At 43.7% G+C, this 27687-nt stretch overlaps 1 protein-coding gene across 2 annotated transcripts in view; it reads right to left on the bottom strand.

Moving 5' to 3' along the window:
• The window catches only part of cdk2 (cyclin dependent kinase 2), a 32064-nt gene extending 5432 nt beyond the window's left edge, over positions 1 to 26632 (bottom strand). Inside the window, exons 1-5 of one of the 2 annotated variants that reach the window (XM_048523671.2) lie at positions 26312 to 26632; positions 17554 to 17631; positions 11073 to 11193; positions 7851 to 8021; positions 5114 to 5230 (exon numbers count right to left, since the gene is read on the bottom strand). In XM_048523671.2, coding sequence (XP_048379628.1) covers positions 5114 to 5230; positions 7851 to 8021; positions 11073 to 11193; positions 17554 to 17631; positions 26312 to 26427 — 603 coding nt within the window. In that variant the 5' untranslated portion in view covers positions 26428 to 26632. The remainder of the gene's footprint in view (positions 1 to 5113; positions 5231 to 7850; positions 8022 to 11072; positions 11194 to 17553; positions 17632 to 26311) is intronic. The other variant, XM_048523672.2, reaches the window with a different exon arrangement.
• Positions 26633 to 27687: the final 1055 nt, after the last annotated feature.

The following is a 27687-nucleotide window of genomic DNA, read 5'->3' as shown; positions in this document are numbered from 1 at the left end:
GGTTACAGCTTGAGCTCAACTGGTTTGAATATTTAATTAACAGAGAACCCTTTCTTCCCCAGTCCGACCCTCCAAAAGACTCAGTGTGAAACATACAATTACTACTTCACCAGACTGCTTGTGATTCCACAAAACACAGTGAGCTTATTATCCAACAAAAAGGCAAATGTATTTGTAGAACAGAGGGCAAGAATTTCTATCCTAGGGCAAATGGGTGAGCAAGTTTCATTACATCATGAGCCCAGCACACTGGAATCATACACTGTGTTAAAACAATGCAGCTATTTGAAAGCAGAATTCAGAGGAGCTCTGTTTAATCTATTGCTTGGACAATGAACACTACCACAAGAACAGTTCACAACCTAAATTTTCCCTTCCTCCCTGTGGGTGCTTAAGTGTCATCTGTAGTAGTACAGGGTTAGGTAATGAAGCATAATTCTTGTGCGGGGATGTGTTTTCTTACTGGGCAGAGGTTCTACAGAGATGAGGCATTCTCCACTGCCTTGCCCAAATGACCATTTTTCATGTGTGAGCCAAAACAGCAAGTGTTGGAAGGCAGAGGCAAAGTGATCACCTCAACGGCATGAAGCAAGGATCTTTACTGCAAGACTATGGGTCACAGGGTGGGGTTATAAACGTGTGCTCTAGAGTGAACTGTGTGCAGATCTTTCTTGAGCCATAAATAGAGCAAAGGAAAAATCTATCCCAATTATTACTCTTTCCCTGCGTACAAAATCATGCTGTCTGATTTTTAAATAGATTGGCTTTTCAGTTGTGCTGTTTCTTTCAGGTTGTTTTATTCATGGATAGTTCAAGGTGGAGATCATGATCTATAAACATAAACATGAAGGATTTTGGAAGCCAGTGTTGGCCTCTGTGCCGAGATTAGGGAGAACAGAATCAGATTGAAACTTGCTCCTTGCAAATGTCTAGCAGCTAGGAGAAAAATGTGAATATCAAGGAGGACAAAATTGTCATAAATTTTTCCTGCAATTGAATAGCCTTCCAACACTATCTGTCATAGTCCACACATGCAGTGTCTCCTTAAATGCATCCTTGCTGCTTGCCTTCACTACTGCACAAGATCAGAAGGCATAGGAGCAGAATTAGGCAAATCGGCCTATCGAGTCTGCTCCACTATTCTATCATGGCTGATAGGTTCCTCAATCCCAGTCTCCTGTCTTCTCCCTATATCCCATAAGACTCCATGTGGTAGTAGAGTTCTGTCCAAAACTAAGGGTCATGAATACAACAGTCACTAAGAAATCCAAGGAGGAACTCAGGAGGAACCTCTTTAGTCAGAGAGCAGGACACACCACCACATGGGAGTAGTGGAGGCAAACAATATAGATGTGTTTAAGGAGAAGCTACATGATAGAGAAGGAATAAGAACTCATGCTGACAAGGTTAAAGTAAATAAATTAAGTGAGAGGCAGCTCATACAGTAGGCAAGTACCAGCAGAGACATATTGGTCCACTTCTGTACTGAACACAATGTAATTTTCTTTAAGGAGAGCTGAAGGTACTGCAGGGCTTTAAAAAAAATGCATCAACGTAGGTGGCATCAGCTTCTCCTTATCTAATCTGTCAAGTCCATTTGTGATTTTGAAAACCTCTAGCAAATCTCCACTCAGCTTTCTTCTATCTGAGGAAAACAGTCCCAACTTCTTCAATCTATCCTCATATCTGAAGTTTCTTATTCCCAGAACCATTCATGTCAATCACTTCTGCATGCTCTCCAATGCATTCACATTTTCACTATAATGTGGCATCCTTAACTGAACACAATACTCAGCTGAAGTCTAACAAATGTCTTTTTTAAATTCAACATCACCTCCTTGCTCCGTACTCTATGCCCCTATTCATAAAAGCCGAGGACACTGTATGCTTTATTAACTGCTCTCTCCATCTGTCCTGCTACTTTTATTGGACACGTGGACTCAGGCCCCTCTATTGCTAAGCCCCTTTAGAACTGTACCCCTGTTTTATATTGTCTTGCAAAATTCTTATGACAAAAGTGCATCACCTCACGTTTCTCTGCATTGAGCCTCATTTGCCTCCTATCCATGCAATCCACCAACTTGTCAATGTCCTTTTGGAATTCCACACTGTCCCCCAGTCTACAATTCTCCCAAGATTAATGTCATCTGCAAACTTTGAAACTGTCCCCTGTCCACCAAGATTCAGATCATTAATATAGGTAAGGAAAAGGGTGCCAAAACCAACCCCTGGGGGAACTGCACTACAAACCTTCCTCCATCCCCAAAAATATTCGTTAACCCTTACTCAGTTTCCTATCACTCAGCTAATTTTGTAATACTACTGTCCCTTTTATACTATGACCTACAGACATTCCTCAAGTCTGTAGTGTGGCACTGTAGTAAGCAACTTCTAGAAATTCACGTAAACCACATCAACAGCATTACATTCAGCAAGCCTTTGTTACCTCTTCAAAGCAACTCCAGCAAGATTTCCCCTTCTGAAATCCATGCTGACTCTTCTAATCAAATCACTCTTTTTCCATGTGACAACTAATTATATTCTGATTAACTGTTTGTAGAAGCTTCTCCACCACTGAAGATAAGCTGACTGGTCTGTCATTGCTGGGATTAGCCTTACAACATTCCTTGTACAAGACAGAATTGTTGCAATTCTCCAGTCTTCTGGAACCTCTTCTGAGTCCAGGGAAAACTGAAAGATTACAATTCGTGTTCCCCAACTTCTACCCCCATTTTATCCAACCAGTGATCAGGCTATTTTGAATCTGCTGATGTGTAATGATTTAAGAGTAAAAGATGCTGAAGGAAACAGTGACCAATACATGGTAAGTTTTAGCATTCAGTTTGAGAGGGAGGAATCTGGGTCATAAAATACTGTGATAAATTTAAACAAGGCCAATTAGAAAGAAATGAGGGCAGAGCTGACTGGAGTACACGGAGAAAGGAGTTAGCCGCAAAGACGGTTGAGGAACATTGACAAATATATAATGTTCATAGCGAAAATATACCTCAGTGAGGGAGAAGGATTCTAAAGAGAGGATAAGCCAATCTTGGTTAACCACAGAAGTTAATGATATTATCAAATTGAGAGAAAAAAAAATGCAATTTGGGGAGGACTGGTGGTAAACCTGAGCACTGCAAAAATTTTAAAATCCAAAAGATGATGAAAAAAATGGAGAAGATAAACTTTGAAAGTAAACTCGCTATAACATCAAGAGCTTCTTTAAATAAATAAAAAGGAAGTGAGAAGTCAAAGTGAACACAGGCCTCTGGAGGAATGAAGCTGGGGAATTAATAATGGGGAATGAGGAATTGAATAAATCAGTTTTCACAGTAGAAGACATTAACAGCATTTCCAAAATACTAAAATAATCAAGTAAGAGGAGGAGAGGAAATAAGTATAATGACTATTACCGGAGAAAATGTGCTTAGGAAACTAATGGAGCTAAAGACCAAGGCCTGAGCATCCATCTGTCTGTCCTGTCCACTGAAGAATGAGGGTGGAAGGGAATTGTGGCAGGGGGAAAAAAAACACCCAACGGCCTTTTAGTTGAATAATAAAATTTAAATAATCAAATGGATATACTGAAGTGATTAATCAGATTAAAAATGATAAAAGAAACAGATATGAGAAACGTCTCTGTAGACGTGAAGCAATGGTTCAAACATTTCTTCTCAATTCTAGCCTTCCCTACCGCCCATCCTCCCCAAGTCTACTGCAGCAAAGTTTTGAACTACATCATATCCCACTCATGGCATCAAGATGAAATCTGATGAGATTGATCAAACCGGCATTAGTGTAGGGAGACAGGCCAGGAGATCATCTGAATGCAAATGGTAGCAATCAAACACACTGAAAGACTCCTTTGGGAACATGATTCTGAATAGACATGTTTGTATCTCATCACACTCCAGGCCATCTTGCATAAATTCAGCTGATGAAAAACTGCTTTTCCTCCTCCCTTCACCACAGGGCTATCACACTTTCTATATTTAAGTCAAGATTGCACATTGTTAAGAGTTCCACTGAAAGTCTCTGTCAGTCCGTGCTCCATTGCTATCCACTCTGATTCTCAATAATTCCAAGTAAAAATAGTGTTTCTCTTGGTGAGTCACAAATGAGTCAAACAGAGAATCTACCTAGCAATCAGCCACAACAGAAGTGTTTTCAGGAGTTACTTACAACCCTTAAACATCCTTCCATGCCTTTCATCCTCAAGTACTTATCTAGCTTCCCAATAAACACTTCTATACAATTCACTTCTACTAGTTCCTATACAGATTCCTGAAAACAGCTTCAATATTCTGCATACCTTTGTAGCTTTCTGAAACTGTTGAGATCAGACAGTTGGACTATTTCACAATATGGGGTGCAACAGTAGAGATTCACGTGCCTGAAGTTGACTGCAACATTCTGTAGTGCAAAAGTGTCTGAAGTTGTTTCTCAAGCCTCCACAATAACCCCTGGTTTAGAAGATCACTTATTACATAGATCAAGCCAAAAGCAGCTGTGCAATTCATTCTCTACTGAAAGTCAAGACATGGGTGTCTAAAATAGTGGGTTTTTCACTACCTGTACACTTCTTGACTTTTGTTCCTTGTAGAACATCCAAAGTTTCAGGTCATGTAAATGGACATAACAACAGAAAATGTGCATTTCTAAATTGAACAACTGATAAATATGCAAAGAAAAATCATGTTTCCTGAGAGCATTTACCATCAGGGCTGAGTTAAAGATGGATTCAATCTTTTCCTGCTCCTCTGAATTTCCAATGTTCACCTCACTGGAAATTCACATCAGATCTTCTCCAGATAAAAGTTAATAAATTAATTTATGCCTTTAATGGCTTTATGACATTTTGGCAAGGAGGGAAGAATTAGTGCAACATTGGGCTGGGTGAGGAGGCAAGACAAGCAAGAGTCCCACTTCAACACTTCCATATTACCAAACCATAAAACCAAGCCAATAGATAACTTTCAGTCTTGCCTAGAATGTACAGCCTGTTGCAGAGACACACGAAGAGATGTAAAGAGGATTTTTTTTAAAAAAGAAAGGAGTGTGTCTTTGATGTATGTCTCAGTTTAATCACATCTTAACACAGAGCTGCACTAACTTTAGAATCTGTTACCATTTCTGCGAAGATGCAGCCAAGACTCCAGATATCAACTGCAGTGGAGTAATATTTACATCCCAAGAGGATCTCAGGGGCTCGATACCACAGTGTGACAACCTGCAAGAAAAAAAACATTTCAAATTCATACTCATCTTTTTTCTTCTGATAGATCTTTGGACATTTTAGTCCAAACAGTGATATTTATCAATAATACAGTTCCTGACAATGGAGAAAATAAATGTTTGAAGATGCAAATTCAATGATGGAATTGCAGAGATTTCCACATCAAGGCAATCTACATTCTTTAAGAAAACAAAGATTCACTTTATTGCATTTAGTTTGGCAAATAGTTTTCCCTTGGTCTCAATTTCTCCTACTTAGCTGAGCTCTAATCCTCGCAATAAAAGCCATAAATGCTGGAAATAATCAGCAGGTCAGGCAGCGTCCACGAAAAGCACAGGTCAGGTCTAACCTTTGAACAGTGGTCATAGCTGCTCAACTCCTGCACCATATTAAAAAAAGAACCATTTCATTTTATTTGATTGCCACTCAAGATAAACAAAAATAATTTCAGAACGAGTTCAAAGGCCACTAGCAAATGGATCGAGGACAGAAAAATACTCTGTGCCACTGAATGGCAAAAGGAATTTCACTGACAGGGTGCAACCCCAGTTGCGGTTACTATCAAACACAAGAAGCTCCAGCCTCTAGTTGCCCATTAAAACCTGTCACCTGTTGCACTCTCCTCATCTTCTGGAATAATTACATTACTTGCAGCAAAATTAACAGCTCCCATTCAGTGATACCCCTAGCCAGGAAGGAACTGAAGAATGGACTTACGAGAGCGAGAAGTGGGTATGAGAAAGCCTTGACAGGTAAGATTAAGGAAAACCCCAAGGTGTTCTATACTTATGTGAGGGGCAAGGGGATTGCCAGAGTGAGGGTAGGGCCGATCAGGGATAGCGGAGGGAACTTGTGCCTGGAGTTAGAGGAGGTAGGGGAATGATGAGAATGTCCTTAATGAATACTTTGCTTCAGTATTCACTTGCGAAAGGGACATTGACGTTTGTGAGGACAGCATGAAACAGGCAGATATGCTCAAACAGGTTGATATTAGGAAGGATGACATGCTAGAAATTTTGAAAAACATGAGGATAGATAAGTCCCCTGGGCCAGAAGGGATATACTTAAGGTTACTATGGGAAGTAAGGGAAGAGACCGCTGACCCTTTGGTGATGCCCTTTGCATCCTCACTGTCCACCATAGTTGTACCAGATGATTAGAGGGAGGCAAACGTCAGTCCCTTGTTCAAGAAAGGGAATAGGGATAATCCTGGGAATTACAGACCGGTCAATCTTTCTTGTGTCGTGGGCAAATTATTGGAGAGGATTCTGACAGATAGTATTTATGATTATTTGGAAAAGCACAGTTTGATTAGAAATAGTCAGCATGGCTTTGTGAGGGGTAGGTCATGCCTCACAACCCTTATTGAATTCTTTGAGGATGTGACAAAACACATTGATGAAGGCAGAGCAGTGGATGTGGTGTATGTGGATTTTAGCAAGGCATTTGATAAGGTTCTGCATTGCAGGCTCATTCAGAATGTAGGGAGGCATGGGATTCAGGGAATTTGGCTGTCTGGATACAAATCTGGCTGTTCAATAGTTGGAAGGTATTCACCTGGAGCTCGGTAACCAGTGGTGTTCCACAGGGATCTGTTCTGGGACCTCTGCTCTTTGTGATTTTTATAAATGAACTTGGACGAGGAAGTGGAAGGATGAGTTAGTAGGTTTGCCAATGACATGAAGGTTGAAGGAGTTGTGGACAGTGTGGAGAGCTGTTATATGTTGCAATGGGACATTGACAGAATGCAGAGCTGGGCAAAGAAGTGGCAGATGGAATCCAACCCAGAAAAGTGTGAAATGATTCATTTTGGAAGGTCGGATTTGAATGCAGAATACAAGGTTAATGCCAGGATTCTTGGCAGTGTGGAGGAACAGAGGGATCTTGGGGTCTATGTCCATAGATCCCTCAAAGTTGCTATCCATGTTGATAGGGTTGTTAAGAAGGGATATGGTGTGTTGGCTTTCAGTGGCAGGGGAATCGAGCTTAAGAGCCGCGAGGTTATGATGCAGCTGTACAAAACTTAGGTTAGACCACGCTTGGAATACTGTGTTCGTTTTGGTCGCCTCATTATAGGAAGGATGCGGAAGCTTTAGACAGGGTGCAGAGAAGATTTACCAGGATGCTGCCTGGACTGGAGGGCAGGTCTTATGAGGGAATGTTGAAACAGCTAGGGCTTTTTTCATTGAAGCAAAGAAGGATGAGAGGTGACCTAATAGAAGTGTACAAGATGATGAAAGGAATAGATAGAGTGGATACCCAGAGACTTTTCCCCAGGGCAGTAATGACTACTACGAGGTGGGATAATTTTAAGGTGATTGGAGGAAGGTACAGGGGAGATGTCAGAGATAGGTTCTTTACACAGAGTGGTGGGCGTGTGGAATGCGCTGCCGGCAGTGATAGTGGAGTCAGATAATTTAGAAACTTTTCAGCGACTCTAGGATAGGCACATGGAGGACAGTAAAACGTAGGGTAAGCAGGGTAGTTTGATCTTAGTAGGATAATAGGTCGGCACAACATCGTGGGCCGAAGGGCCTGAAGTGTGCTGTACTGTTCTATGTTCATACGTTGCTGTCCATTTGAATCATTGTATTCAATTTAGGGGACAACATACCTCATGGGTGTACGTGCGAACAGGCACGCCAAAAGCTCTCGCAAGTCCAAAGTCAGCCAGTTTAATTGCACCCTCTGCATTTATCAGGAGGTTCTGAGGCTTCAGGTCACGATGAAGTACCCGATGAGAGTGGCAGAATGCAAGTCCTTGCAGAAGCTGAAATAGGTAACTCTGAATAGGAGAAACACAATTATTAACCAATACTGCAACAAATTGTATAGATCAAAGTAACCACTGGATCAGAGTCAATGATATATAGAACTGGAATAGCACAATACCCCATAGCTATTAAGTGAACTTCATCTGAGACTCCTTGACTCCCGGTAATTTACCTAATTCAGATGATAAATCGTATATTTAGAGCAGGGCTTCTGAAAATGGAGATGAAGTTATCAGCTCCGAAGCAATCATGCCTGTGCTAGGAGCTCCAGGGTAGGAGTTATACACTTAATGGTAAGGTCCTGGGGAGTGTTGCTGAACAAAGAGACCTTAGGGTGCAGGTTGATAGTTCCTTGTAAGTGGAGTTGCAGGTAGACAGGGCGATGAAGAAGGTATTTGGTATGCTTGCCTTTATTGGTCAGTGCATTGAGTATAGGAGTTGACAGGGTCATATTACAGCTGTACAGACAATTTTTGGAATACTGTGTTTAGTTCTAGTCTCCCTGCTACAGGAAGGATGTAGTGAAACTTAAAAAGATTCAGAAAAGATTCACAAGGATATTGCCAGAAATGGAGGGTTTCAGCTACAGGGAGAGGCTGAATAGACTGGGACTATTTTCCCTGGATCATGGGAGGTTGAGGGTCCCCTTGGAGACATTTATAAAATCATGAGGGGCATGGATAGGGTAAATAAACAAGGTCTTTTCCCCAGGGCAGGGGGGAGTGGGGGGGGGGGGGGGGGGGGGGGAGGAGAAGAGTCTAAAACTAGGGGGCATAGCTTTAAGGCAAGAAGGGAAAGACTTAAAAAAAGGGACCTAAGGGGCAACTTTTTCAAATAGAAGGTGGTGTGTGTATGGAATGAGCTGCCAGAGGAAGTGGTGGAGGCTGGTACAATTACAACATTTAAAAAACATCTGGATGGGTAGATGAATAGGAGTGTTTAGAGGGATATGGGATGCTTCAAGGGGCGGTGTAGACTTGTTGGGCCACCTGTTTCCACACTGTAGGGAATCTAATCTAATCTAACTCTAAAAGAACAGTTATGAGGCAGCTTTAGATCCTCGCATTTTTCAAACATGGACTAACCTTGAGGGGTGGCTCCTAGCAGTACAAATGGCAAGTCACACAAGCCTTTTAAAAAACCCACAAAATCCGCTCACAACACTCTATTCCACACCCTGTGCTCTTAAAGATCACCCCACATTCCCAGCTTGGACTGTACAATGGCTGTAGGATCTGAGCTCAAAATTAAAAGCAAATTAAGAAAGCCTTGCAGTTAAAAAAAGTTAAGCAATAAGATCATGGGTGTACATACACAGCTGTAAAAGTGGCAAAAATACTGAGATTTCACTCCTCCACCTCATTTTCTAGCTTTCTATAGGCTTCAATATCATAAAGGACAATAAACAAGAATCTCTCTCACAAAAGGTTGAAAAGAATTGTGTTCACTTGCTCCAAGAGAAGATGTCATTTGAGAGCTGATAAAACTGAGGTAGAATTGAGACAAGTAATATTAGAGAGACCAGAGTGCAGTGCTTTGGTGATCCAGTAACATCAACACCAATGATCCAGTAGGTCATCCTTTGCCTTACTAGCAGCAGATAATTTTTGCCACTTTAAGCAGAGGCCATCCTGGAATGTAGGTGGCAGAGGGCTACATTGAAAATACTGGAAAGCATCAATGTAGAAAGATGTAAGGAAACAATGTATAAAATGTGTGTATAGAAACAGGATGAGGCCATGCAGTTCATAAAGAATGATTCCACCATTCACTTATACTCTCTGGTTCCAGACTCCCCCACCAGGGAAAATGACACATGGACAAGGTGTCAAAGGTTACTTCCAGTGTCACATGGGGATGGAGCTAAATCTCCACACTGAAAATTCACAAGCTGTCCCTGTGAAAGTAGGCTGTGACTTGAGGCTTGGTAAAAGAAAATTGGTTTGAAAACCCCTGTTTAAAAAAAATCAAGGGTTGTCTTAAGTAAGAAATTAACACACTTAAAAATAAAAGATAAAATCTGTTGTTCTTTTATAAGCAACAAATATTGCTTTCCCCACACATGCAGTCAAAGGATTTGCCAAGTTAAATGTGCCACCGTCAAAAGAAGAGGTTAGCAAGACATTACAAATTATGCGCACAAGCGTTGTCTGGAGGTGGCTTTATATGTATGGGACCACTTCCTGTGGAGGAGCAGCACCATTCTCCCCTCCGAAACACCAGAAGGGACTACATGATGGCTCAGTAGAATGCCCATCATGTGTTCTGATGCATCCTTCTTTCTCCAGTCAAAGTCTCTGCCAAGGATGGCTCCTCCCCTCAGTCAATGAAAAACACCAACCCAAGTGTACAGAACTCAATAGAATCCTCAATGTACAGCTCTACAAATACCAAGACGATTATCAGTTCATTGTGTGATGGACAAAGTACATAAATATTGCGCTCTCCAGATTTGTAAAGAAATTTTGAAAACCAGATCCATTGTTCATACTTTTGCCAACATTTGGATGAGACATTCAGGTGGATGCAGTATGAGTTGAAATAAACTAGAGCTCTTTTTCGAACACTTTTCTTTCAAATAATCCTGTCAAAAACAGATTGAAAGGTAATTTATTTCATTGCTGTTTGTGGGTCTTTGCACTGTGCAAATCATTGCCATGTCTGCCTACACAACAAGGCTTCAAAAAGGCAATGAAATGGTTGCAAGGAACTTTGTATCTCTCCAAGAGTGGGAAATGTGCAAGTACAGCTTCACATCAGTTGCAGAAATAATCCAATGTACTTACCAAAGATCATTTGGGGAACAGTTTTAATAAGGTGGAGAATCCATTTATATGAAGTTGTCTAAATGCTATTAAAATTAATAAAAGTCTACACATTTGTGAATTGAACAGGTTTAATCTGCACCATAGCAACAGCCACCACGTTGACTGGAAAACTAATATAACAAGCTGCCGTAAAGCAAAATGCATGTTAGAGCAGATGCCAGCCACCTTGAGTAGATGACCTGCTTTGGATCTGTTCCTTTTTAACCTTGCCCTATGAAATCCCCATGATTTTACCTTGACGAGTGGCAATGAAATCCCATTGACTGAGGAGATGTCCATGAATTTCTTCAGATCCTGGTGCAGGAACTCAAAGACCAGATATAGTTTATTCTCCGTGTGAATCACATCAAGTAACCTGAAGGAGTGGGGTGGAGGGGAAAAGAGGAATACTAGTAATCCAGCCATGGGTTCCAATGTCATTTCCAATTTCTTCTTGAAAGACCTCATTCTCACCTCTTTAAATGCTGTCGTAATGATACTCTAATTCAGAGGAAGACAATTTACTACATTCTTTGTAGATCAGCTTCTTGTCACTCTCCCCAGTTTCAACCCAGACTGATGAGATTAAAAGTTTCTGCATTAGCTACACAGGTCCTTTACAAAATCTGCTCCATTACAAACCAGTGAGTTGCAAACACCAGAGAGCGAGAACAGCGGACATGTAGATTTCAACTGGTTTTGCTGAGCATCTCTCTTCAGTTCACCAGAATGACTCTAAGCTCCTGGTTGCTGTTATTTTTTCATTCTTGCTTCACTCCTAGGCTGTGCTTGATCCCCTATACTACATGAACATACCTCTACAGAAGTTGGAGGAACAATATTCACCCATCAACAGGGCAATTTACAACCTTCTGGACTCAACACTGTGTTCAACAATTTCAGATCATAACTACAATTCTCATTTGCTTTTTTTTAAAAAAAAAAGAGGCAGCAGCTGCCTTTTCAACCCTTCCCTCCTATCCCCACCTCTATACTTGCTCAAAATCTGTTACTGCTTGTCTGAAGTTTTCCAGTGTTTCTCTTTATTCTTTCATGTGATGTTGGTCCCCTCTAAATGCCTTTAATTGAAATGGCTTGCTTGGCTAATTCAGAGTGCAGTTAAGTCAACCAAATTGCTGACACTGAATTAATGTACAGGTCATACCGGGTAAGGAGGGCAGATTTCCTTTCCTAAAGGGCATTAGTGAACCAGATAGCTTTTAATGATAAGCTGCCGATTGTTTTATGATAATCACCCTGGAGACTAGCTTTTAATTCCTGATTCATTAATTAAAAACTTACAATTGAAGGGTCTAGGCCCAAAACGTCAGCTTTTGTGCTCCTGAGATGCTGCTTGGCCTGCTGTGTTCATCCAGCCTCACATTTTGTTGTCTTGGATTCTCCAGCATCTGCAATTCCCATTATCTCTAATTCTACCAGTTGAGGTGGGATTTAAATGTATAAGCTTACAGCATTTGCCTGGCCCCTGCATTAGTAGCCCAGTGACATTATCACAGCACCACCTCCTCCCTGACAAGCACTCCACATCCACCCTTTATCACTTTTGATAGCAGGTCACCAACCTGACATATTCTGTGTCTCTCACAATCCCTCCTTTTCTGTTGCATGCCTGGCCCCCCATCTCTCCTCCCTCCCTTTCCTTGTCACCCACCACCCCCGCTCCCACCCACACCAAAGAAGCAAATCTGGGCAGCGCTGGGAGGGCCAACATTTATTCTTCATCCCCAACAGCCCTCAAGGAGATAGTGCTCAACCATTTTCTTCACCTATGTGGATGATGCTTGTGTCTATGTTTGGACCAAGACCATAATGAGAGCGGGAACCAAGTGGTACACTCTCAGGGAAATTCCAGGATTTTGGCCCAATGAGAATTAAGGAATAGCAATATATTTCCAAGTCAGGATGGTGTATGGCCTGGAGGGAAACTTGCAGGAGGTGGTGTCCCCATGTATCTGTTACTTAAACAACTTGGCGAGGGAAACAGCTAGTTCCACAGTACATCACTTCACTACCATTGCCAAAATGCTATCACATCCCAGAGCTTTGCAGTATCCACTGTGTCTTCAGCCACTTATTGGTATGACATGGAGTAAATCATTTTGGCTGAAACCGGCAACTGTAATGCTGGGGATCTCTGAGGAGGCAGAGATGGTCATCCACTCGGTATTTCTGGCTGAAAATAGTTGCAAATTCTATAAAACATGGCCTCTTGCAGGGGTACACCTGATTTTTAATGCAATTGTGGGATGTGGGTGCCGCTGGCTGGCTAGCATTTACTGTCCAGTGATGAGCTGCCTTCTTGAACTATCACAGTTCATCTGTTGTGGGTTGACCCACAGAGCTGTTCAGCAAGGAATTCCAGGATTTTGACTCAGCAGTAAATGAACAGCAATATATTTCCAAGTCAGGATGGTGAGTGGCTTGGAGGGGAACTTGCAGGTAGTGGCGTTCCCATGTATCTGCTGCCCTTGTCCTTCCAGATGGAAGGTCTTGTCTGAGGATCTTCAGCAAATTTCTGCAGTGCATCTTGCAGACAGGGTGCACTTCTACTATTGTTGTTGGTGGAAAGAGTTGATATTTGCGAATGCAGTGCCAATCAATCAGGGGCTGCTTTGTCCTGGATGGTGTCAAGCTTCTTGAGTGTCGTTGGGGTTGCATTTATCCAGGCAAGTGGGGAGTATTCCATCACCCTCCTGACTGGTACCTTGTAGATGACAGACAGGCTTTTTTGGAGGGGAGAGGGGGGCAGAAGCCAAGTTACTTGCCAGAGTATTGCGACCTGCTCTTGTAGCCACTGTGTTTATGTACTGAGTCCAGGTGAGTTTCTGGTCAACAGTAACCCCCAGGATGTTGACAGTGGGGTATTCAGTGATGGTACCACCATTGAATGTCATGGGGCAGTGGTTAGATTACCTTCTGTTGGAGATGGTCAAAGCCTGGCATTTGTGTGGCATGAATATTACTTGCCACTGGTCAGTCCAAGCCTGGATATTGTCCAGATTTTGTTGCATTTGGATATGGACTGCTTCGGTATCCGAGTTGTTGCGAATGGTACTGAACATTGTGCCATTATTGGTGAACATCCACAGTTCTGACCTGATGATGGAGGGAAGGTCATTGATGAAGCAGCTGTTGAAGATGGTTGGTCTGAGGACACTGCCCTGAGGGACTCCTGCGGAGATGTCCTGGAGCTGAGATGATTGACCTATAACAACCAGAAACAATCTTCCAATGTGCCAAGCATGACTCAAACCAGCATACAGCTTGCCACCTCATACTCATTGATTCCAGTTTTGCCAAGACTTATTGATGCCACTCTCAGTCAAATGGGACCTTCATATCAAGGGCTCTAACCTCTGGAATACAGCACTTTTGTCCATGTTTGAACCAAGGCGGAAATGAGTTCAGGAGCGGAGTGGCCCTGACGGAACCTAAACTGAGCGTCACTGAGCAGGTGCTGCTGATGACGGCACCTTCCATCACTTTACTGATGATTGAGAGTAGACTGATGGCGCAGTGATTGGCTGGGTTTGACTTGTCCTGCTGTGTGTGTACATGACTTACCAAGGCAAATTTCAATACTGCCACTGTTGTAACTGCGGCAGTAGAGCTTGGCTGGGGGACCAGCATGTTCTGGAGCACAGGTCTTCAGAACTATTGTAATGTTGTTAGGGTATCCAGGGCCTCCAACCATTTCTTGATATCTCATGGAGTGAATTGAATTGGCTAAAGACTGGTATCTGTGATGCTGGGGACCACTGGAGGAGGCCGAGATGGATCATCCACTTGGTAGTTGTGGCTGAATATTTCATGCGAATGCTTTAGCCTTATCTCTTTCACTGATGTGTTGGCTCTTCCATTGAGGATGGGGATATTTCTGGAGCCACCTCCTCCATTGAGTTATTTTAATTGTCAACCACCATTCATGGCTGAATTTGGCAGGACTGCAGAGCTTAGATCTGATCTGTCAGTTGTGGAATCGCTTAGCTCTGTCTACCACTTGCTGCTTATGCTGTTTGGTGGCTTCACCAGATCACACCTCATTTTTAGGTACGTCTGCTGCAGCTCCTGACATGCCCTCCTGCACTCTCCATCGAACCAGGGTTGATCCCCTGGCTTGATGTAATGGTTGAGCGGGGGATATGCCGGGCCATGAGATTACAGATTGTGGAGTACGATTCTGCTGCTGTGATGCCCCACAGCGCCTCATGGATGCCCAGTCTTGAGTTGCTAGAACCATTCGCAGTCTGTCCCATTTAACACAGTGATAGTGCCACACAACACAATGCAGAGTATTCTCAATGTGAAAGTGGGATTTTATTTACACAACGACTGCGTGGTGGTCACAATTATTAAAACTGTCACGGACAGATGCACCTGCAGCAGGCAAGTTGGGAGGGTTGAGGTCAAGTATGTTTTTCCCTCTTGTAAATTCCGTCACCACCTGCTGCAGACCCAGTCCAGCAGCTATATCCTTTAGGATCCAACCAGCACGATCAGTCGTACTGCTGTCAAGCCATTCTTGGTGGTAGATATTGAAATCCCCCACCCAGAGTACATTTTGTGTCCTTGCCATCCTCAGTGCTCCCTCCAAGTGATCTTTGACTTGGGAGGAGGATTGATTCATCAGCCAAGGGAGGGGATGAATCAACAGGAGGTTCCCTAACTTGATGGCATGAGAATTCATGCGTTGAGGATGAACATTGACTCAACGTCGAGGACTCCCAGGGCAACTCACCTCCGACTGTATACATCTGTGTCACCACCTCTGCTGGGTCCGTCCTGACCTGTCCTGACATACTCAGGGATGGTGAGTGCTGTGTCTGGAACACAGTCATACACATAGAATCATATCTTATATACAATAACAGGCTGTTGCTTGACTAGTCTGTGAGATAGCTCTCCCAGTTTTCACACTAGCCCCATATGTCAGTGAGGAGGACTTTGCAAGGTGGACAGGGCTGTTTATAACTTTGTCTTTTCTGGCACCTAAGTCAATGTCAGTTGGTCCGTCTGTTCCATTTCTTTGTTGAGACTTTGTGGCGATTGATACAACTGAATTGCTTCCTAGGCTATTTCAAAGGGCATTGAGAGTCACCCACATTGCTGTGGGTCTGGAGTCACATGTAGGCCAGACCAGGTATGGATGGCAGTTTCCTTCCCTAAACGACATTAGTGAACCAGATGGGGTTTCCTGACAATCAACAATGGATTCATGGTCATCAGTGGATTCCTAATTCCGGATTTATAAGTTTTTTAAAAATTTAAATTCCATCATCTGCTGTGGCTGGATTCGAGCCCGAGTGCGAGAGTTTCTGGATTAATAGTCTAGTGATAATATCAGTAGGGCATCACCTCCCCATCAGAGGATAAACTTCAATGCTCACCTGAAATTTTTCATTAGGGAAGTGAGGGTGTAGGGAATTTATTCTATTTAAAACTGGGCTGCTAAACGCTCTGGCAAGCAGCATGTGTTCACAATATGTCCCCAGTTAACAGCACAGGTATAGTGTGTCTACCTATTTCGAAGCACATTCTAGTCCTGCTTCAGATCAACTGTGCAGAATGCAACCAGACAAGTTTGAAGTCACAGGTCTTTTATGAACAGGTAAGAGGTACGTACAATAGATTACCAAAACTACAGGCCATCAACTACAAAGAGCAAAGACATGCACAGGTCTAAAACAAAACAACAGGATGTACAGACAGCTTTGATCTTATTACTCAGCTTCACTGTTTAAACAGGAATTTCACCTCCCTCCTGTACCATTCCTCCCAGCCAAACATTACCAGGCTGCTACTGTACTTCTTCAGGCCATCAGTTATTGACGGGCTGGTGTCAGCACACAGGGCAGTGTGTAGAATGGGGTCTGTTTACAGACACGAGGGTGGTGTGGGTGAAACCTCCACAGTTGTTTCAAATAAAGTTGCACAAAACTAAAACCCCCAATCACTCCAAATTTAATGGCATGGATTTAAGGGTAATAATCTTTCATTTTAAAGGACTTCTTCACATCATCCAGTGAGGTGATAAAGGTTTTAAACACCAGGCTGCTTGCTAGTACATTTGGCCAGCTCCTCCAGGTCTTGGTTTTCCAGTTTACTACAGTTCTTTATTTTTTCTCTCCTCCAAATTGTGAACTAGAAATGTGTTGTTTGCTAAATGTGAGAACTTCTGTAAACCTAGAAACTTGCTGTTGTTGCATTTTTCTTGTGATGCAAATATATGTAAACCTCTTGGTAAAACACCACAGCATCTATATCCTCTCATAGAAACTGTTAGGATTGATCACAGAGATTGATCTCAAGGCAGCACAGAATTCCAGGGAGCCAACAACAGGACAATCTTATATTGCTTAAGTATTTATCTCCATGGTGTTGATGTAATCTTTGCGCAAATTTCAGCTCACTGCTGCCAGCATGATCTTACTGTGTGCATATATTCAGCTCATTTGGTGCTAGTGTGATCTTTGCGCAAATATTGAGCTCTTTGCCGCTTAGTATGATCTTATCACACACAAAATTTCCCCATTGCTGTGCAATCTTACTCTGTACAAAATGGCTGCCTCATTCCCAAAATAACAAAGAGCTTGTTGAGTGTGAGATGTGTTTAGATGTTTGAGGAAATTCATTAGGTGCTATAAAAATGTAAAGACCCTCTTTGTAGGAAACATTTCATTTAACTTGTGATATACCACAAAAAAAAAGTCCTTACTTGACGATGTTGGGATGGCTAAGTTCCTTCAGAAGGGAGATTTCTCGTATCGCTGTACTTGGCACTCCTTCAGTTTCCCTAAAAGACAGCACACAAAAAGAATTTGTAAGACAACGATTTACTACAAAGCATAACCACAGAGAGAAGAAAAACAGTAAGCTTTTTCACATGCCAAATAAATGGAACTGTCAGCTATCAAAAAGAGAATGCAGACCCTTCTGCAAAAATCTCAACATTATCAGAATATTTTACCTGAAAGAAATGGAGTTACAACATCTGCTAACTCTGTACCACCTTTTTAAATTAGCTTGCAGTGAAACAATAGCAAGGGCTGGGTGCCCATGCCTGTGCAGGTCTGCGCGCAGGAACACGTGTTGGACTCATAGTCAGGGCATGTGTCACACTTGTGATGGACTGTTTACTGCACCTGTGTGGGACTGTGTCAGACTGAGAGTCACACTGGGACTGTGTGGCGTGCCTGTTGCTACGCATCAATATGCACCTATTTTCTGTGGCGCTAAACGAGAGAAGAATTTTGACAAAGACACTGGGAGAAATTTTCTCTTAGACATGCATCGTTATAGGCAAGCACACTGGGATATGGTTTCAAATCTCATCTACAAGACAATCATTGAATCACAGAATCTTTACAGTGTGGAAACAGGCCCTTCAACAAGTCTGCACCAACCTTCCGCGCATCCCACCCAGACACATCCTCCTATAACTCATTTAACTACACATCCCTGAACACTACAGGCAATTTAGCATGGCCAATCCACCCTAACCTGCACATCTTTGGACTGTGGGAGGAAACCAAGTACCTGGAGGAAACCCATGCAGACATGGGGAGAACATGCAAACTCCACCCAGACAGTCGCCTGAGGGTGGCATCAAACCCGGGCCCCTGGCGCTGTGATGCAGCAGTGCTAACCACTGAGCCACTGTACTGTTCTCAACAACGATGAGTAAGGATACAGGGCAGCAAACATGTGGAATGGGCTTCTGCACAGGGAAGATATCTGAACCAAACAATTCTGAAACATTTAAGAAAATCAGTTTGTTGTGACCTGAAGGTTCGTCTGAATGGATATTCTGGTTAATGTAATGACATTGCTGACAGTACTCAGATCAGGAACAAAAACAAAGTTGCTGGAAAAGCTCAGCAGGTCTGGCAGTATCTGTGCAGGAGAAAACAGAGTTAACTTTTCGGGTCCCGAAACGTGAACTCTGCTTTCTCCTCCACAGATCTGCTGAGCTTTTCCAGCAACTTTGTTTTTGTTCCTGATTTACAGCATCCACAGTTCTTTTGGTTTATATTTCGTACTCAGATCATCCTGGCCTGGGGGTGGTGGAAGTGGTGATCCAGTCAATACAACCCTGTCCCCCAGTCTTGAACATTCCAAGCAGCTACACTGCAGGACTTTGTGCTCCACAGGCTGTTCTCAGGTACGCGCCATTGAGTCGAACCCCGAGCGTGGCTAGAGGATTATCAACTCAGTGACGACACTCTTTAGTCTGCCCAAACCTCTGTGGATTTTAAAATTAAATAACTCAGGGGATGTGACCTTCCATAGTGGGCCAGCATGCACTACTAATCCTTAGTTGCCCCTTGGGGGGTGGTGGTGATGGTGGTGAGCGGCCTTCTTGAACCGCTGCGGTCCACATGCTGTAGGTAAACCTAAAATGTCATGAGGGAGCGAATTCCAAGAATATGACCCAGTGACAGTGAAGGAACGGCAATATATTTCCAGGTCAGGATGGCAAGTGGCTTGGAGGGGAACTTGCAGGGGGTGGTGTTCCCATGTATCTGCTGCCCTTGTCCTTCTAGATTGAAGTGGTCGTGGGATTGGAAAGCGCTGTCTAAGGATCTTTGGTGAACTTCTGCACCTTGTAGATAGTGCACTCCACTGCTACTGAACATCGGCGGTGGAGGGAGTGGATGCCTGCGGAGGTGGTACCAATCAAGTTGGCTGCTTGGTCCTGATGGTGTCAAGCTTCTGCAGTGTTGCTGCAGCCACAACCATCAGGCAAATTAGGAGCGTTACATCACACTCTTGACCTGTGACCTGTAGATGGTGAATAGGTTATGGGGAGTCACTTTGGGCAGGCTTCCTAGCCTCTGACTGCTCTTCTAGCCACTGTGTTTATGTGACAATTTGATTTGATTTATTACTGTCACATGTACTGAGATACAGCGAAAAGTATTGTTTTGTGTGCTATCCAGACAAATCATACCTTAATACACACATCAGGGTAATAGAACAGAATGCAGAATATAGTGTTACAGCTACAAAGAAGGTGCAGAGAAAGATCAATTCTAATACATGAGAAGTCCATTCATAAGTCTGATAACAGTAGGGAAGAAGCTGTTTTTGAATCTGTTGGTACATGTTTTCAAATTTTTCAGTTGAGTTTCTGATGAATGTTAACATCAAGGACGTTGATAATGGAGAATTTAATGAATGGTAACACCATTGAATGTCAAGGACAATGGTTAAATTGTCTATTGTCAGAGCTGTTCATTGCCTGGCATTTGTGTTGTGTGAAAGTTACTTGCCACTTGTCAGCCCAATCCTGGATATTGTCCAGATCATTGAGGTTGGTTGGCTCGCTGAGCTGGTTTGTTGTTTTGCAGACGTTTCGTTACCGTGCTTGGTAACATCCTTGGTGCGGCCTCTGATGAAGCGTTGGTGTGTTTTCCCACCTGGTTTTTAAACTCTGGGGTCTGTTGCATGACTGAGTATTGGTCGTGTCACTCACTCATTTTAATCTGCGTGGACAAGGAGAACCACGACTTCGACTGGGACAACACCAAGATCCTGGGACAGGTGAGGCAGAGACAAGCACCAGAATTCCTGGAAGCATGGCACTCCACAAAGCAGGCTATTAATAAACACATTGAACTCGACTCCATATACATTCCACTATGGAGGAAACCCGGAAGTGAGGCAATCCATCGCAACGGGCCCCAGAGTTTAAAAACCAGGCGGGAAAACACACCGACGCTTCATCAGAGGCTGCACCGAGGATGTTACGAAGCACGGTAACAAAACGTCTGCAGAACAACAAACCAGCTCAGCGAGCCCACCTCAACACCCACAACCTGAGCTATAGATCAACCCCAAAACCTTAGTGTCCAGATCTTGTTGCATTTTGGACATGGACTGCTTCAGTGCTGAACTTTGTGCAATTATCATTGAACATCCCCAACTCTGACCAAATGATGGAGGGAAGGTCATCGACGCAGCTGGAAACAGTTGAGCCTAGAACACTACCCTGAGGAACTCCTGCAGAGATGTTCTGGAGCTGAGATGACTGACCTCCAACAACCACAAGCCAAGTCCCCATGTGTCAGATATGGCTCCAACTGGGGAAGAGTTTCACCCCCAGAGACTCTAGTTTTGCTGGGCTCCTTGATGTCACACAACACTCAGATGTAGCCTTGATGTCAAGGGCTGTTACTCTCACTTCATCTCTGGAATTCAGCTCTTTCGTCTATGTTTGAACTAAGGCTACAGTGTGGTCAGAAGCTGAGTGGCCCTGGTGGAACCCAAACGGGGCGTCACTGAGCAGGTGCCGTTTGATAGCACTGTTGATGATACCTTCCATCACTTCACTGATGATTGAGAACAGACTGATGGGGCAGTAACTGGCTGGGTTGGATTTGTCCTGCTGTGTGCGTACAGGTCATACCTGGGCAATTTTCCACATTGTCAGGGAGATGCTAGTGTTGTAACTATACTGGAACAGCTTAGCTTAGGGAGTCGCTAGTTCAGGAGTACAAGTCTTCAGTAATATTGCTGCACTATTATCAAGGCCCATAGCCTTTGCAGTATCCAGTGTCTCCAACCATTTCTTGATAACACATGGAATGAATCAAATTAGCTGAAGACTGGTATCTGTGATGCCAGGGTTCTCTGGAGGAAGCCAAGATGGATAATCCACTTGGCACTTCTGACTAAAGACTGGTGTGAATGCTTCAGCATTATCCATTGCACTAATGTGCTGGGCTCTCTCATCATTGAGAATGGGGATAGTTGTGGTGTCTCCTCCTCCAGTAAGCTGTTTAATTGTCCACCACCATTTATGACTGGATTTGCTAGGCTAGGGCTGCAGATCTTAGATCTGATCCGTTGGTTGTGGGATCACTTAGCTGTGTCTATCACTTGCTGCTTTTTGCTGTTTGACATGCAAGTAGTCCTGTTCTGTAGCTTCACTAGGTTGATGCCTCATCTTCAGGTATGCCTGCTGCTGCTCCTGGCACGCCCTCCTACACTCTCCACTGACCCAGGGTTGATCCCCTAGCTTGATAGCAATGGTTGAGTGGGGGATAGACCAGGCCATGAAAAAATTGCCCATAGTGGTCAGGGGTGTGTGGGTTATAGGAGGATGGGTCTGGGTGGGATGCTCCAAGGGTTGGTGTGGACTTGTTGGGCCAAAGGGCGTGTGTCCACACTGTAGAGATTCTATGCTTCTATGCTGGAGTATAATTCTGCTGGTGTTGACGGTCCACAGCGCCTCACAGATGCCTGGTCTTGAGTTGCTAGATCTGTTTGAAGCCTGTCCCATTTAGCACGGTGATAGTACCAAACAACACAATGGAGGTTATTCCAAACGTGAAGGTGGGACTTTGCCTCCACAAGGGCTGTGTGGTGGTCACTCTTACCAATGCTATCATGGACAGATACATCTGCAGCCGACAGATTGGTAAGAATGAGGTCGTGTGTTTTTCCCTCACTACCCAGTTTAGCAACTGTGTCCTTTAAGAACCGACCAGCTGCTGCTGAGCCACTCTTGGTGGTGGGCACTGAAGTCTCCCATCCAGTATTTTGTGCCATTGCCATCCTCAGTACTTCCTCTGTGTGGACTTCATGGGGTCCATAGAACATAGAACAATACAGCGCAGAACAGGCTCTTCGGCCCTCGGTGTTGCACTGACCTGTGAACGAATCTAAGCCCCTCCCCCTACACTATCCCATCATTATCCATATGCTTATCCAAGGACTGTTTAAATGCCCCTAATGTGGCTGAGTTAACTCCATTGGCAGGCAAGGCGTTCCACACCCTTACCACTCTCTGAGTAAAGAACCTGCCTCTGACATCTGTCTTAAATCTATCACCCCTCAATTTGTAGCTATGCCCCCTTGTACAAGCTGAAGTCACCATCCTCGGAAAAAGACTCTCACTGTCCACCCTATCTAATCCTCTGATCATCTTGTACGTCTCTATTAAATCCCCTCTTGGCCTCCTTCTCTCCAATGAGAACAGATCCAAGTCCCTCAGCCATTCTTCATAGGGCCTGTGCTCCAGACCAGGCAACATCCTGGTAAATCTCCTCTGCACCTTTTCCAATGCTTCCACATCCTTCCTGTCATGGGGCGACCAGAACTGTATGCAATATTCCAAATGAGGCCGCACTAGCGTTTTGTACAGTTGCAGCATGACATCACAGCTCCGGAACTCAATCCCTCTACCAATAAAACCTAACACACCGTAAGCCTTCTTAACAGCACTATCAACCTGGGTGGCAACTCTCAGGGATCTACGTACATGGACACCAAGATCCCTCTGCACATGCACACCACCAAGAACCTTTCCATTGATCCAGTATTCTGCCTTCCTATTATTCCTCCCAAAGTGAATCATCTCACATTTATCCGTATTAAACTCCATTTGTCACCTTTCGGCCCAATTCTGCAGTTTATTCAAGTCTCCCTGCAACATTCTTCCACACTGTCCACCACTCCACCGACTTTAGTGTCATCTGCAAACTTACTAACCCATCCACCTATGCCTGCGTCCAAGTCATTTATAAAAATGACAAACAGCAGTGGTCCCAAAACAGATCCTTGAGGCTCCAGGCTGAACAGACTCCAGGCTGAACATTTTCCATCAACCACCAATCGTTGCCTTCTTACAGAAAGCCAGTTTCTAATCCAAAATCAATGTTGAGCATTCTAATCCAGAACCAATGTTGAGCATTTCTACGGCAATTCTCTCCCACCTGAATACCACTGTGCTGCCACCTTGGCTGGGTCTGTCCTGCCAATGGGACAGGATGTATCCAGGATTGGTGGTGGTGGTGTCGGAGACATTGTCATACTCATGGAATCATATCTTAAAGACAAATGTCAGGCTGCTGCTTGGTGAGTCTGAGAGACAGCTCTCCCAATGTTAGTAAGAGTGACATCACAGGATCAACAGGGTTATGTTTGCCATTGTTGTTTCAGGTACCCAGGTCAATATTAGGTGCTCCATCTGATTTCATTTCTTATGGGATATTTTAGCAGTTTCATATAATTGAGTGGCTTGCCTGGCTACTTCAGAGTCAACCACATTGCTGTGGGTCTGGAGTCACACGCAGGCCAGCCCTACAGATTTCGTTTCCTAAAAGTGCACAAGAAAACCAGTTGAGTTATTGTGACTCATCATAGTTTTGTGGTCATCATTACACATTTGGTTGTAGATTTTGTTTTAAACCTAAGCCCCCAGATCATTACCTAGGATTCTTGATTACTTGTCCAGCAAATATTGTACCACGTCACTGCCTTCCCCATGGTGTTCCAATTCAAACACTTATTGTCGACAGTATTGCAGATTGGCATATTCCAAGGTCCAGGATTACATGCTCAGGGGCACACCAAAGCTTGGGGCATCCACCACAGAAGTACAATGCAGGGAGTTTACTGTCTAAGGCCTTTCAGCCATTGTACACTGAGGAGCTGAAAGGTGCAGAATTCTTTACTTTTATGTTTGATAAGGAACATACACTGTGAACATCAAGAGTTATTGAAATTGTGCTGAGGTACCTCAGAGTGGAATGTAGCGTATTAAGAAAAGTTTATTTCTGCTGCACTGAATTTTCAATTTGGTATGTTTTGTCCTTGGGTTGTTCGAACAATGTTCAAGACCAAGGGCTAATCCACCTCCCAGAAACACCTGCCAAATATTTGCTTGGAGATGTGGCTCTAGGATTGGGCTCATCAGTCACACAGGAACCCAAGACTAGTGACACAGAATTTCCTAGGTGGACAATATACTCATTGGCAAGTGATTACTGGTGACAATATATGAACATGAAAAAACAGGAGCAAGAGTAGGCCATTTGGCCCATTGAGCTTTGACCATTATTCAATGTGACCATGACTGATTCTGTATCTTGATGCTACATTCCTGCTTTGTCCTGAGGCTTTTAGTGCCTAAAAAATCTACTTCCTTCTTAAATACATTCAGTGATTTGGCCTCCATCAGCAAAGCACAGTTTTTGACATTTACAATATATGGTCTGTTACAGCTGTATTGTGACTTTGCCTGCAGTGGATTTTTGCCTACTGAATGGGTGTAGGAATTCAGGCTAATCTCTTTCATTGCTTTCCCAAGACCCCTTCAGGTTTATCATAGTGCCCCTCATTACTACCTTGGCAGAGATCAAGCTTCAAGCTTAGTCAGCAGGGAATCAAACCTAAAGATTTTCCTCGCCCATACCACTGCAGGCAGTGTACTTATGTGCAGGATCATGATAGGAGTCAGAACAATGAATCAAAAACGTTGATCTATGGAGTCAAGTTAGGCAGATTACTATCTCAATGGAGTCAAGTTCAGTAAAGGGGGAAGCACAACGAGATCTAGGTGTTCTTGTACATCAGTCAATGAAAGCAAGCATGCAGGTACAGCAGGTAGTGAAGAAAGCTGATAGCATGCTGGCCTTCATAACAAGAGGAATTGAGTATAGGAGCAAAGTGGTCCTTCTGCAGCTGTACAGGGCCCTGGTGAGACCACACCTGGGGTATTGTATGCAGTTTTGGTCTCCAAATTTGAGGAAGGACATTCTTGCTATTGAGGGAGTGCAGCGTAGGTTCACAAGGTCAATTCCCGGAATGTTGGGACTATCATATGTTGAAAGATTGGAGCGACCTGGCTTGTATACTCTTGAGTTTAGAAGGATGAGAGGAGATCTGATTGAGACATATAAGATTAAGGGATTGGACACTGTGGAGGCAGGAAGCATGTTTCCGCTGATGGGTGAGTCCAGAACCAGAGGACGCAGTTTAAAAATATGGGCTAGGCCATTTAGAACAGAGTTGAGGAGAAACTTCTTCACCCAGAGAGTGGTGGATATATGGAATGCTCTGCCCCAGAAGGCAGTGGAGGCCAACTCTCTGGATGCTTTCAAGAAAGAGATAGTCAGAGCTCTTAAAGATAGTGGAATCAGGGGTTATGGGGATAAGGCAGGAACAGGATACTGATTGTGGATGATCAGCCATGATCATAATGAATGGTGGTGCTGGCTCGAAGGGGCAAATGGCCTACTCCTGCACCTATTGTCCGTTGTTACTCAGTGTGCAGCGAACCTTAGGGGAGTACTTAAAGTCCTGACATCATGGGGAAAACGGATTGGATGAATGTCTTGATCCTCAGTTGGAAATAACTATAATTCTCCACCCCCCTCCGTTTTTCCAGGATCGGTCGTACACTTTACGAGGCTTGTCGCCACCATGAACACAGTCTCTATTGAAGGAAGTTACAGAATTCGGACAGAAAACGCGTACAGAATCTAATGTTACTTAAAAAATTATAACTGCTCCCATATTAAAAAAAAAGTTTACACAAAAGCTACAGCAGCCTTAAACAGCGCGAACAAAATAGGAAAGTGGCTGCATCCTGTTGGATCTTTTGTGTTTACGCCAAAACCCGTATATGCCGGTTTAATAATCTCTATCGGCCGCTCACAAACTTTCAAAGAAACCTCGCCACTCACGTGTCAAGTCGAATTTTCTTCAGGGCCACCACTTCACCAGTGTCTTTGTTTTTGGCTTTATAAACCACACCATACGTCCCTTCTCCGATCTTCTCGACTTTCTGGAAACTGTCCATTCTCTCTCCCTTTCTTCCACCTTACACCCCCCCTCCCCTCCCACCCCACCCGTTGCTCTTCAGTTCGTCCCCCGCGAGACAATCGACAGCTCAATCTTTCTGGTCTCCAGCAAAGCGATGGTGACTTTCAAAGCGAGGAACGGACAGAGACGGTAACAAAGTAGCATTTAGCCCCGCGCCATGACACTGCTTTTCCCGCGCTCCTTCAGTCCCACCCACATCCTATACCATTGGTCCAGGAAGTTCAGGCTGTGGGTGTCATCAAACGAATAATTCCGTTAATGGAGCTTTCCTGAGATTGGAAAATGTGAGTGGAGCACATAACTTTTTTGAAAAAGATAAGGTATGGGAACGTTCACTTTAAATGCCCATTTTTGAATGATGCCCCGATTTTCTTTTTGCCCCAAAAGCCACCATTTTCAGCTTCGATAGCGGATGCTCAGAGTGAGAGAACAAATTGAAACATTCTCGGTTCCTGTAAATCATTATGAATAGACACTGACTGTATAAATGTTTAGTACTGATAGCTGGCAGATAGCTCGTTTTCGGACTCTCTCAAGAACCACAGTTTTTTTTAATGAAAACTAAAGAGTGGAAAAAGCCTGAACAGAGTTTACCGTGTAACTTTTTGGAACTTGGAGGTCCAAAGTGGAACTGTTCCGAACTTACTGTTTACAGATCAAGCGATCTTTTCTGTTCAAAAAGGTGGATTTGTAACTTTCGCTAGACAAACTGCAAAGGACCACGGAATGCCTAGCAACAGCTTTTGGACTGTTGTTTCTGTTTTGCCATAAACTTGGGGGTGGGCAGTTGATAAGTGATCTCCAAGAAGCCTGTGGCAAAGGGCTCTCTCCTGGTAAGAAAAACCCTTAAACAAATGTGGAAACGTTTACAAGGAAGTAATGCTCTCTCGCTTTCCCCCCCCTCTGACTAAAAGACAACACTCAAAGGACCTGAAAACTGAACTGCCAACCCAGCAGAAGGCTTGGGTCCAACTGATCAGCTACCCTCACTGAAGATCTTCCATCACCCTGTGGCCAACAGCAAAAGTAATTTCATCAGTGGAATCCAAAAGAGCTGAGAGGAAAGTCACCTCATTCCCCTTAGTGATTTGGACTCTGATACACAAAATGTTCTTTTTTGCCTATTTTTTGCCTCTCTGATGAAGGGTCTAGGCCCGAAACGTCAGCTTTTGTGCTCCTGAGATGCTGCTTGGCCTGCTGTGTTCATCCAGCCTCACATTTTATTATCTACGAATAT

The sequence above is a fragment of the Stegostoma tigrinum genome, chromosome X (assembly GCF_030684315.1).
Source record: "Stegostoma tigrinum isolate sSteTig4 chromosome X, sSteTig4.hap1, whole genome shotgun sequence".
Lineage (NCBI taxonomy): Eukaryota > Metazoa > Chordata > Chondrichthyes > Orectolobiformes > Stegostomatidae > Stegostoma > Stegostoma tigrinum.
Note: the sequence above shows the minus strand (reverse complement) of the source record. Positions and strands in the feature narration are given on the sequence as shown.